Source organism: Parasteatoda tepidariorum, chromosome 2, assembly GCF_982258835.1.
Source record: "Parasteatoda tepidariorum strain Cologne lab strain chromosome 2, Ptep-v5.0, whole genome shotgun sequence".
NCBI lineage: Eukaryota > Metazoa > Arthropoda > Arachnida > Araneae > Theridiidae > Parasteatoda > Parasteatoda tepidariorum.
The window spans coordinates 23,558,290-23,572,396 of record NC_141756.1 but is presented as its reverse complement, the minus strand read 5'-3'; the positions used below and the strand labels follow the sequence as shown (position 1 = coordinate 23,572,396).

The 14,107-nt window shown below is 25.7% G+C and overlaps 1 protein-coding gene across 4 annotated transcripts in view; it reads right to left on the bottom strand.

Moving 5' to 3' along the window:
* The window catches only part of LOC139424952 (zinc finger and BTB domain-containing protein 41-like), a 56,951-nt gene extending 43,169 nt beyond the window's left edge, over window positions 1–13,782 (bottom strand). The window contains exons 1-4 of one of the 4 annotated variants that reach the window (XR_015431305.1): window positions 10,221–13,782; window positions 8,597–8,697; window positions 5,753–5,979; window positions 907–1,116 (exon numbers count right to left, since the gene is read on the bottom strand). Coding sequence is in view for 1 of the 4 variants with exons in the window: in XM_087157007.1 (XP_087013133.1) it covers window positions 907–955 (49 nt within the window). In the remaining 3 variants the exon portion in view is untranslated. Of the gene's footprint in view, window positions 1–906 lie in introns of all 4 variants that reach the window. The other 3 variants (XR_015431304.1, XR_015431306.1, XM_087157007.1) reach the window with 3 other exon arrangements.
* Window positions 13,783–14,107: the final 325 nt, after the last annotated feature.

The following is a 14,107-nucleotide window of genomic DNA, read 5'->3' as shown; positions in this document are numbered from 1 at the left end:
TAAATTTTAGAAATTTTGTTTCTTCAGCAGTTGACTTAGACACCTGAAATACGAGAAATTTGCTACCTTGAATTAAAAAATAAGGGGTCAATGTATAAACCGGAATATATGGTAATTAATTTGTAAAATATAGAAAATCAACAAAAAACTCAAGTGATAAAAAGTTTCAAATTTGAGACATGCTAAAATAATAAAAAAATATTAAAATGCTTAAAAATAGTTTCAAAAAGAAGATTTCAACTAATAGCATATAAAATAAATACAACTTATTAAAACAAACTGACTTTGGTAATGTATTTTAACAAATAATTACAGAACAGAAAATAACAAGGTAGTTAAAATACAAAATATTTTAAATAAAATTAAAGCAAAACAACATGAATAAAGCACAACTAAAGGTAGGAATATAGACATACTATAGTTTCGGTTCTATAAACAAGAACTTTTCCACAGTGTCTTAACACCAAATGACAGTAAAATTGAAATACGTAAGTAAAATTGCAATGTGTAAGTAAGCCTAATTGTAAACACATGTAAGAAAAAAGAAACAAGGTAGTAAAGAAAACAGGTCTGATATCATTTGGCGAGAACCTCAGTGTTTATACATTAAATATATTAGATTTTCAAACAATGGGAAAAAATAAGATACTAAAAAATTGTTCACCAAATAATTAGAATTTTGCAAATATGGAATGATACCCATAAAATTAAAGCAAACATGAATAAAGCACAAATAAAGTATGTACTAAATGCATCTGTAATTGTGCTTCATTCACCTAGTTTTGCTTTAATTTTATGCTACACAGCATAAAGTGTACCCTATCTTCTGTTGGTTATCTTAAAGGACATCACTTCTGTGATGTGCAATTATATGACTCCTTAAGGAACTTTGAAAAGTAAAATTACTGTTACAAAATTTGCATAGAAATGGCCTTTCTCCTGAATGTATTCGCATATGGGTCTTCAAATTATATCTTCTGGAAAAACTTTTGGAACAAACGTCACATTTGTGTGACTTCTCCTTTTTGGGATCATTCACAAGTTTTTTCGAGTATGGTACCTTTGTCGCAGAAAGCGAGTCAACATAGTCTCCTTTAGGTCCAATAAAACCAAATCCTGAAACATAGTATTTTATTTATGGAAAGCGTAAAACATAAATAATAAAAAGAACATGAAATGGATTTTTTCAAAATAGTTTCTGATTTGGACGAAAGCAAAAGGAGCAATTTTGCGTCAAATGAGAAAATGTTTAAAGAGGTTCAAATCAACGAGAAAAATTATCTAATCAAATGAAATTTACTAATTTTACTTTCCAAATTATATAAGGAAAATAATTAAAAAATAAAAATAAATGTAATAAGAATGTTTAAGCATAATATGAAAGTTTTTTTTCATACAAATTTAACAATGTCTTCACTAGATCAACCAAAAACACATTTTTTTAATCCTATGCTTAGTTTCGGTCAATCAGCCACAGGCTGTCTAATAAAGAAGTGAAAAACCTGAAAAGGAAGAATCCTTATTGTCTTTATCTTTCAATTGGATGCCCACAAGAAGGTGTTGTCCATTCATAGAACTACCCACCCCCCTACAAAGAGAAGGAGGCAGAGGCCCCCATGACACTACTTTTGCGATACTGCAGGAGGTAATCATGACCAATCAACATTTGAAAACTGGCAACACCTATCTTCCTTGATAAAATAAGGTGTCTGTTTCTGATTGTTTGCTGTTTAACTACAAATGTCTTTATGATTTGCAGTTATAAAATTAGAATCATATTTAATACAGTATAAAATCTTGAAATTATCAAATCAAATTGGTAATATTTATCAAATAAGTACTATAAGGAAAAAAATACATAATAATTGTAAGACAAATTGATTAAAATACAAAAAAAAAGAAGAAAAAAATGCTTTAAAAATTAAATTCGATTATTAATTTTAATTTTGAAAAACAATTAAGATAGAAGACTGTTCTGTGTGCTGCAATTCATTAAATATATTCATATGATATTTTTATTTAATTGGTACTGCATGGGGTGAATGGTACCAAATTTAATAATAATTTGCAGCAAGCTATTAAACTCTTAATAAGTGGATTGATATACATCACTTACAAATCAACAGTTCAGAAAATGCAGCATTAGAAAGATATTTAAATAAATTTAAAATAACAGAAAGTTAACCTCATTTGACAAAACTTATATTTTTTCAAAATTTAATTATTGAATGATCTCCTAATAAATCCCCTAGAAAAAAATCTAAAATGGCACCATTTAATCTTAATCTATCCAAGAATTTAAAGTTTTATTTGATTGGTTATTGAAAACTGAAGTTTAGGTTACAAAACTTTTATAGAACTGGTCTTTTCAGTGAATGCGTCTGCATATAGGTCTTCAAATTATACCCTCTGGAGAAACTTTTAAAGCAAATATTGTCGCGAAATTATTGTTTTCTGTTCATTCCTATGTTTCTTCATTCAAGAAGAGTGCCCTTTATTTGGTACTCTTGTCGAATACCTAATAGAGGGTACCCCAACATAAACGCAGCCTGCAATATACTTGATTTGTAAAATAGGTATTCAAAACAAGCAAAAAAAGTAAAGAACTTGAATCTTTGTTAACAATTTGCACAAAAATAAAAATTTATTAAAATTAAAGTCTTTGTAGAATACATTTTTGAAAAAAAAATTTCATTCATGCTTTAAGTGAATTAAGAGAATAATGAGGTAAATTATAAATACTTTTTATTCAAATAATTCAAACTTTTTTTTCCCTTTTAAAAAAATAATTTTTTCATACACACAACCACAAACTTACAATTATAAAGATGAATGAACATTGGTAACATTATTTTAAAAAAAGTAATGGAGTAAAAAATAAATATTTTTATTTGAATAATTTAAATTTTTAATAGATATTAAAGAAACTTTTCATTTTTTTAAGTACATTAAACCCACAATTAAAGAACAAAGAGGTCAATAACCATTGATTAAATGAATAATGAAACAAATCATAAAAATGCACCACATCAATAAAAAGTTGTTTTTTTTAGAAAATAAAACTAACATTTCTAGCTTCTTCGGAAATATTGAAATGAACAATTAATAAAAGCTTTTCCAACAACTAAAAACCCCAGATTAACTGCAAAATCAAACAGTCTAGCAAATGCTAAAAATTCATAAATTGATTAAAAATGCTCTCCAAGCATTTTATGTTAGTTGCATTCATGTTTTTATGTAATTGATTAACCAAGCATTTTATGTAATTGAAGTTTTCAAACTACACATTGTTGTTACAAATCATATATTATAGCATATCCTTTAACTCATTTACCATAACAAAAAATGAAAATTAGGAAGTATTGTTTAAATTCTTAGATGGATAGAATATCACAGGGACATACTATTATTAATATTTAATGTAAGGTTTAAGACAATTCTGTATGAGATCTTTGTCATAATACATTAATGAATTATACATATTAAAGTATAGTTTAATTAAATATAATATATTAACTTTTTATACATGAAAAGTAAATAGTATTTTGAAATGTTACACAAAAAGCATTATTCATAAAGTTTGTAAGTGGCCGTAAATTAATTAAAATACATTGACAATATTTTTCATTTTTACTGATTTTATAACATTATCTTTTATATTATTGATTATATTTCATAATTTTATTTTTGCTAATTAAAAAATTTGCCATTTACGCTAAAGATTTCATATTTACTTCCTTATCATAATTTGTAAAAATATTACACGATGAAAAAGAGCAAAACATAATTAAAGAAAAAATTCGGAAAATCACCAAATAAATTTATTTTGAACAAAACATTTTAATGTTAAACATTTTAATTTGAATATCAGGTACTAAATATACTTACAAATTAAATTCTATGAAAAAAAAGTTTACATTATAGGAAATATTAAGTATTTTAGCAAAGCAAAATCTTAACAATAAAGTTTTATTGTTTACATTACGCAAAGCTTTGTTTAAAAATAAATAACACAATAAATTCAAATAACTTTAAATACTATTAGTTTAAATTAAAATGCATGAATTTAAAAATAACATACAATAAAACAATGTACGTACAAATCACATAACATTTTAATACAACAGAAAATTTACAATAAATAATTAAAATATTTTTTAAAAAAATTTTATTTAATATCTTTATGCAAGATTAGAATACAATTGAAGAACTTAGTGAAGAAAGTATTATTTATAATTAATTTTCAATGTTTAACAAAACATTGTCTATAAACTGTAAATATAAAATATTAACTTTGTCCAGTTTTGAAATGATATTTAATGATATAAGATGCTTTGTGAAAAGATTCCTAATGTTTTCTTGAGTACATTCATTCTAAAATTGACTTTTTCTAATTCTCTAGAAAATCACTTAACACACTTTTCTTTATGAGTTTTTCAATTGGCATTTTATATCATTCAATTTCAAACAAAAATAAATTATAAAGAAATCTTTATTTTCCCATAACAAAACTTACTACTAAAACATTAGTTAGAAGAATAGATTCATAGAAAACATTAGTTCGCTAAAATAGCTAAAACAATGTATCTAACTAAAAGTGGAACCGTAAAATAAAAGAGGGATACTTAATGAATTATTTCCTTTCATGATTGTTATTAAAAAAACCATGTTAATATTTTAAAAAATGAATGCATATTTTTTTTAAAAAAAACTTGTGGCAGCAAAATATATATATATTTTTTTTTGCAAGCGAATTGCATAAGATAAACTAGTATTTTACATTGAAAAAACTATAAGTTAATAATCACTGCAGAAAATTGTCATAAAAGGTAATCCCTTTTATTACCTGACTTATGGTTTCCATACAATAGTGCCAGGGAGTACATCTAATTTGCTATTTTTATTTTAAAGCAAAATTACATGTTCTTCAGATTTGTAAGACTGCCAACCAAAAATATATAGAGATGATGCCAATTTTTAAAAATTCAAAATTTTTCCATAAATAAAACTCATCATTTTTTAATAACTTAAATGAGCAGAAATTAAAAGCAGAAAAATGTTGCTGATTGTTAGAAGTATTTTGGAAAATGTAATTTTAGTTAAGAGCTTATATATTTATAACATTCAAAATGGACAGATATATTTCAGTCCTATGCTATTAAAAGTGAAAGTCTAAAAACCAATGGATACTTTGAAAAAAAAAATTTAAAATTCTAATTGTATGTAACATTGCTGTGTAAATACATATTTCTTTAAAATATTCTTTTAATTAAATAATTTAAAAGAGTTAAAATTAACATCCTAGCAAAAACCACATCCCTTTATGAATCAAAGTTATTAATTAATATAAAAATTTATTTATATTCATCACTAAAACGAATAATTTCCTGCTCTCATAGGATTACCTTATTTTTAATAAAAGGTTTATTATGAGTAGCTTGACGAAGTGCAATGAAAAGAATGGTAAGTATTTTTAATTATTATTATTTTACACACTTTGCATTTACTTTCTAGATTACCATTTAGACAGATATTTGAAAATATTTTTGACGATATCTTAGTTTTTTTTCCAGATGAATAATATAACTAGTTCATTCAACTCATTTTAAATTACAAGAGTGAATATAAAAAGATACATAATAAAACGAAAGAATTAATTTGATACTTCTATTTACAATAGTTCAAACTTAAATATACATATAGAAACTGTAACAAATGTAACATTACTTCAAGAATTTTAAATTCTCAATACCTATCTAATTTATCAACTAGATATCAATTCTGAATGTTGAGTAAATAAGTGATTCTTATAACACTGGCGGTATCTAAATTTTTGAGAACATATATCACATTTAAATGGCTTTTCACCAGTATGAATAAGATTGTGTCTTTTTAAGTTAGAAAATTTATTGGTTTTATAAGAGCAATGCACACAAGTATATCTTCTGAATTCATATTTAGTTCTGAAAAAAGGCCAACCTGCAAAAGAATATTTAAAACGTTTATAAAAAGTATACAACATCTATAATATCTGTTTTTCAGTTAGTTCAAAACACATTAAGAGGGCACTATACCAAGGAAGAAATTTCTCATGGTAAATTCTATTTAACCTTCATTGGTATTTTAAAGATTTAAAGAAAATTGAGTTCAGGCAAATCTAGAGTAAGCAATGAAGCTTCAAATGCTAAAAATATTTTTTCAAGATGAAAACAATCAATTACAGGGTTACTTCTCCAACTCTCTCTTGCCATAATTTGTGTATCGACATTTTGAATAAAAAAATTTTTTTTTCAGCACATGAAACTTCAAGGTTTACTCCAGATTTACATGAACTTTCTTTCCTTAGGTTACTTATGAAGTAGAAAAATAATTCATCATGAAGAGTATCTCCCACAGTATAGCATCCTCTTAAATACTCAGAGTAAACAAATGAAAATTTCATATAAGGTATAATGTATCAACAACTTCATCAATTTAATCATAAAAACATGGTTAAATTGAAAGAAGGCTGAAATTAAAATTCACTTCTAGACAATTATTTCACATTAAATACATGGCAAATGAATATGACGCGTTAATGTATTACACATACAATATAAGATAAAGCTTTTGAAATACTGTATATAAGTATTTACATATATGATGATACGACGTGAGTAAATGATAAAAATGCCATATGTTAGAATAAAAAATAAAAGACAATGTAGTAATACATTTTTTAGCATTGAATTAAAGTATGTGATATATATTTTTTCTTTTTTTGGAAGTAAAAAATGCTTTTTTTTTTATTTCAGTTAACTTTGTTACAATAGATTGAGTCTGACTGTTCTACATTTATGAAGAGAATAAAGTTATTAATGATGATAGAAGTTTATACAAAACAAATATTTTCATCTATAAGTTAAAAGTTAGGTTACATTAAGTGAGTAAATTCTATTAAAACATTATCAATAAGGAAATAACAAATATTTACACAGTACTATAATCAAAGAAGTTCAATATTGGAATTTATAAATATACTGATGGCTAAAAATGTTTTATAGCTAACTATACTCTGATAATGAATTTTTATTTTGAATTCAGAACCTCAGCTTCTACACATAAAGAAAATTACTTGGTTGAAAAAACGAAGGACTTGAGAAAGCTTTTCTTTAAAAAAAATTACATTTATAACTAAACAGTAATAATAGATAGCAAATGACTATAATCAATTCATATGATTTTAAAAAATCATAACACTTTTATAAAACGTTTTCTATCATTCTAAAACTAAAATGTATCTAAGATTTCACAGCTCACTTTTTAAGAGGGTTGTAGTACAAGTTAGTTTTTTCAAGTAATATTGGATTAACAGATCAGGTCAATAAATTAATAGAATATGCAGTATATATGCATGTGAAAACATTTAATACCTGTGAATCTTAACCATTCATATAGCTTTAAATATGATTGCAAAAAACATTGAAAAATTATATCACAATGTAAGTAGGTTTCCTCTATTTGTTTATATGACCTTATTTATTTGTTTATATCATATTTCGATTTAAAATTAACATCCCTATAAATTAATTTTCAAAATAAAATGAATAAAATAAAATCTAACTAAACTGAATGATGAGAAGATTCTGGTGTCATTTTAAACAAGGAAGAAAAAGGGCATTTTAAAACAGATTTCATCGGTAAATAGAATGAGCACTTATCTGCACAATAAATGAGTTATAACTCAGGACTAGATTTTGAGGACAATAACAATTTCCGACTTTTCTTTTGAGGACAATCACAATTTCAGTGGCTACCCCCCTTTTTTAAAAAAAAAAAATAATAATTTAATTTTGATGCAATTTTGAAATATTTTTTCAATTTTAGAATGTTTTTTTTTTTAAAATCTAGGACATTTTGGAAAACTTTTGCAGTACTAACTCAATTTTTTCAATTTTAGAATGTTTTTTTTTAAAATCTAGGACATTTTGGAAAACTTTTGCAGTACTAACTCATTCTTACAATTTTCATGCATTTTAACTGAGTTTAATGCATCACAGTCCCCAAGAAAAAGATAATCATTGAAAGGAGGTATTGATTAAGATTAAAATCCAGAAATAACTTCTGCTGTTGTTGTTGACGTATGCCTGTTTAGGCAGAGGGGGTGCGATTGTTCTTGTTTTAATATAATGACGTTTAAAATAACTTCTAAATAAATTAATAGAATATGTTCAAAAATATATTCTAAATGAGTGTTATAACAAACAACTGACAGTTAAAGTAAATGAGTGGAAAAAATAACAGCACTTCCATCAATTAATTTTAAGTTCTTAAACTAAAATGTATTAAAAATAAATTAAAGGATTCCATGACTTAATGACAAATGACTTTTCAACAAAGAAAACAACTTGAATTTTTCAGAACAAAATTCACAGGTAAATGGGTTACTAGAATGTATTCTTAAGTGTGCATGTAAATTATGCCTGTGATTGAACCGTTTTTGACAGAAAGAGCACTCAAATGATCTAGTTTGAGTATGAATTAGTTCATGACTTCTTAAATGAGCAACTTTGTCAGTTCTATAAGTACATAGTTGACACGTGTATTTCTTTAATACATTTTTTTCTACACTAGGAAGATAAAATTGAGTCAAGCCAGGCAAGAGAACTGAGGTGGAGGAGTCAAAGTCATTATTACAGGACGTTACAGACACATCTCCTGCAAATATAAAATGAAAACTCTAACTTAATCATAAACAAATATGCATTTTTTCATCAGTATAATTTGCTTTAAAAGGGCTTTCCCCCAAATCCCAATAATGTAGATCAGTTAATGGGAAAAATATTTGTTTTTACTTTAATAAAAACATGCTATTGCAGAGTAGAAACTAAGAAAATATATTTAATAGTCTTAAGAACTAGCTTAGCTCATCACTTAAGGTTAAGGAAGCATGTAAGACAGTGGGAAAGAAAAAAGATGGCTGAAGAAACAGTAGAAAGAAGAGAAAGAGCTTTGTTTTCTAAGAATTATTCAAGGAGAATGATGAAACACTGGTTTAGCTGGAAGATGTGCAGATGCTCTCTTCTTCAAAATGACTTGTTTTACTTCCAGTTATTGAAGAAAAAGAAGATTTGTGAATGAACAGTAGAAAGTCAAGAATAGGCTTTGCTTTCTTAGAATTATTCACAAGGTTGATAAAAATCTGGCTTAGCTTTAATTTTCACAAAAATAAAGATGGCTTGCATCATTCCCAGTAAGTGACAGTATAGCAATTAAACATAAAAACAGGATTGAAAAATAATTTAAATCTTAAAGCATTAAATTTAAAAAAAAGTTATGAAAGTATAATAGTGATAAAAATAAGATAATGAACTTGTACAGCAAGGTATCGAAAAGAGTGCAAAACTAGTCACTTGCTATCCCAAACTCCGACACAATAAAACTGATTACTAAGAAATGCCATTTTATATACAACTGTGGTTTGCATTACTGGGAGTTTTTAATTAAATAAAAGTTTTAAAAATAGATAAAATAGCAGATGATCTTCAATTAGTTGATCTTTACGTACAAATTTCGAATAAATACTTTAACATTACATACAAGTATTTACATGTATTTAAAATAAAGACACTAATTGATATCAATAACAAAATAAAATCTGCAGGGTATGGTATTTCTTAAAACATATTTTTAATATTTTAAAAGTGCATATAAAAGTAATTTTTATTTCATTGCAAATCAAGATTTAAAGGTATGTGTCACTACATTTAATAATTTATATTTGGTATAATACATAAATATTATGTACATAATTGCAAAATTAACTGTTAAGAATTTTTTTTTTTTTTAATTATTATCTGCAGAACCATAACATAAGGAAAAATATAGTTACTTGATAGTTTTTATCCATGTCATGCCAAAAAACCAAACCCTGCACAATAAATAAATATTTACAAAGAGTTAAATAACCTACGCTTAATTTTTTAAAATTATTGAATATTTTCATGTTAAAAAAACTGTAATAGGTAAATAATACAATAAAAATATAACATGTGTAATATGCATAAATGCAAGATAAAATACACAACAAATTCATCAGATTTAACACCTTTATGATAAAATTTCTACTTCCCATCTTTTAAGTCTGAAAAAAGAAAAGTTTATAATTATATTTTTCTTAAAAAAATAATTATGTAATATATGACTAGTTAGTATTACAAGAAACTTTGCAGAAAACTCACTAAGCATAAAAACTTCTTCGTAACAAAATCTCTCTCTTAATAGGTCAATATTTACTTCTAATTCCCAGCATAAACATCTAACAATTTACATCAACTGATTTTATTATTCAAATATATAATGTTAAAACATTCATTAAAAGACTTCAGTCACTAATTTAATTAAATCAGAAAAGAAAGTAATAAACATAAAAGAAAATATTTACACACAAAGAGTATTAATTTGTACAATAAATAAGTATCAACATAAGTTCAAAAATTGGTCATGGGGATTGTCCATGTCAGCATTTGTTTCCATCAACTATAATCATCAGGGTTCTTATAACTTGCAAAAAATAAGAAATAAATACATAGAGAATTGTCCATTGGTGGCAAAAAATTGGTCCCTTCAATGATGTTTCGAGTGCAACTGTTCGCTTTCTGCCAAAATTGGTTTAATTATTTGACGCAGATACCAATAAATAAATCTTATCAAGGACCATTTGTGACTTTTCTTTAATGCATCTTTCTTTAGCCAAAAAAATATATTAAGATACTGACAATATATTTCAGTATTAGTACCTGTTCAAGTCATCTACAATTCCCCAACAGATTTGCACAAAGTTAAAAAGAAAAATATATGCAGTGGTTTGCCCAGGGGTTGTTTCTTTTTTCTTCTGCTTTATTTTAGTTTCTCACAAACTGACAATAAGACAAAAAATAACAAATGGAAATTTAAGAAAAAATTCAGGTGCTAATTTTATAATTTGAAGAAAATTATTTAAGTTGAAGGATGAATTTATAGACATATAAAAATGCAGGAAGAATATTTTCATTTCAAATAAAAAGTATAAATGGGTCATTTTCTACGAATAGACTATTTTCAAGTAGTTAAAACACTAAAAAAAAAAACATATTTATTAATTATTAGAAATTTAGAATTTTTTGTCATAAGGTACTTGACAAGAAAAACAAAGCAGTCATATTTAATATTAAAAAAGAAAGAAAAAACTTAAATTATTATAAAATTTTTATTAAGGCGAAAGAATTGATAATAAGATGCAAAAATAATACTTTTAGTCATAAACATGTTTAAAATAAGAATTTTAGTTTACGTCAGCCTTTCATCGCTGTAAAAAATAACAGAGCGAAATAAGAATATCTTTTTTAAATAGTCTTTAAAAATATTTAAATCAATCCTGCACAAAAGTTTCATTTTCTCACAATGAGAGAATGATAAAAGTGTGGGGAAAACTATTTGCTTTTTAAGTTTATACCCAATAACAAAATAACAATAAATATTCTAAAACTATCCCATAAAAAGAAATAAACATATTTATCAATACATTTTAGGAAAATAAATTTATAAATTACAAAATACCATACTTTCACAATGAGAGAATAAGTGAGGAAATGAGAAAATAATCATTATTTGCTTTTGAAGTTCATAAGATTTCTGTATCGTGATCTGTGGCAGAATAATCGGCAAGTCTTGGTAATTTCCGGGCAGCGGCCCGCGAGCATCACAGAAAGGGAAGAACTTGAAAGGTATAACTCGTAACCAACCCCTGGCAAACATCTACAAGTTTTTTTTTAAAAAATTCGTAAGTTTAAAATCTATTTGGCACCTTGGCGATAGTAGTTGGCGCGACAGATCACAATACGGAAATATCCCCAAGTTTATTCCCATATGTAAAATATTTATCTTATTCGAGGACAAAACACTTATTTATACATTTTTAGAAATTAACTTTAAAAATTTAAGGAAGGGAATGAACTTTATCTAATTTGCTTTCTAACTTTACCACAGCTCATTCTAGGCAGAAAAAAGGGCAGGGTGCAAAAGTTTAAAAAGAAGGGCATTATTATTCTAAAAAGGCAATAATTTCTTTCCATGTTCTTTACACGTTCTATTAAAAAACATTGTCAATTTTTTTTTTACTTTACTAAAAGTAGCAAAGCAATCTTATTAATTACTAATTTTTATTAATAAATTAACATATATATATCGAGTTTATGAGCTAATTAGCTTAGTAATTTATTTAAAATGCATGCACATATTAATAAATAATAAATTTACGTTTTTTAGTGTTTGTAGTTATGATTTAATTAAAATGATTAATAATAATTATGATCTAATGATAGTGAAGTAACTGCAAACTTTCAAAGACAAGTGCAACAAAGGGGTGTAATGGCTATTTTTCCTTTCTCATATAAATCTACGTATTGACAGCAATGAAAAACTAAATAAAAAGAGTTGAAAATAACAAAAGTTTAAGAAATCCATTGTAGATTTTGGGGAAAAAATAAAGAACGGTTGAGTATAAAGGGCAAAAAGTGTATGGAATCTATTACATCAGGGCACTAATTTACTTCAGAGGCAACAGGGTGGATTCTTTTGACTAAAAGGGCAGCAGGGTGCTGCACCCTGTTCACCCTGCCTAAAATGAGCTCTGACTTTACAATTAATAATTATTTTTACACACTTAAGAACATCTGATCATCCATTCTATTGAAATTATGTTTTTCAGTTTTATCAGAACATGTTCGTAAAACATAGACACTGTTTCTACCCAAATGATGCAATCAGTCTGAATTGCTAAACAGGTGAAATGAATTACCAGTGTTTCGCTAAAAAAATACACATTTAAAGATTAAAAACTTAATTTCATTTCAAAGAAACAACGATAAAAGTGTTAAGGTTAAAAGAAAAAAGTTGAACAAGAAAAGCATAGGTATTTCACTGAGAAATGCTTTTTGTATTTGTATAGGTGTTAAAAGTTGCCAGTGAAGGAATGCGATGTCATAGGTTAAAAAATACAAAAATATTTATTTCAAAACTACTTCAAACTTATGAAATAAGTTAATAAAGACATATTCAAACTATAGATTAAACAAAAAACTCATTTTTCTAAATAAAAAACTGAACTATCCTTTATTTACATCATTTTAGCCCATTCTCAGAGAATCACCTAAATAGTTAAAATCTATAATTCACATAAATAAATTATTGAATAAGTTCAAACATTAAAACCCATATTTTATGCAGATAAACATCGAAGACATTTAGCAACCGATGCATACATTACATATAGTTTAAATGAATTATAAAAAGTAAGAAGAAATTTCAAAGTAAAAAATGTCACTAGAAAATATTTTTGTCGGAAAAAGAGAAATTGTTCTTGCATGCACTGAAAAGACTTTTTAATATGAATCTATAAAAGCGTTGTAGTTTTAAACACTTGCCGGAAAAAAAACAACAATGAATAAATATGAGTCTTTATCACTTTACAGACAACACAACCGAAACAAACACAACTAACAGACAGGCCGCAAGATTTACGATTACGATGATTAGAGCGTGTACGATTATTGAAAAAAAGAAGAACTATGAGCTAAACGTTTTATTACTCTTAGCAAGCTATAAGCATGTAACTTATTGTATTATGAGCTCAAAAAATATTCAACTACAACAAAAAACAGATGAAGTGGCATTGATTGTACACAAACAATCAATTGCGGATGCCTGGGTGGCGAGGTTGTCATAGACTTAACATAGGGAAGTTTAAAAATAAAGTGTTTTTAACTTATATTCTGAATTTATTTAGAATATTACATATATTTTTCAAAGGATAGTGTACTAAACTTTAAATTGTGATGCCGTTTTAATTGAAAATTTCCTTTTAATTGCTGCAATTTGAGGATTTATATTTGATCACTCTGTTTACATATTTCGTGTGATTTGTAATGTTATGACAAAACTTGATTAGAAATAAATGTATAAAATATCTGCATTAAAATGAATAATATTATTTAATATTTAGTGTTTTATTTATGTGTGTATGTTTTTATTTATTTTAAAGCTGATATATATTAAACACAGTTTTGAGTACATCATAGTCAATCTTATT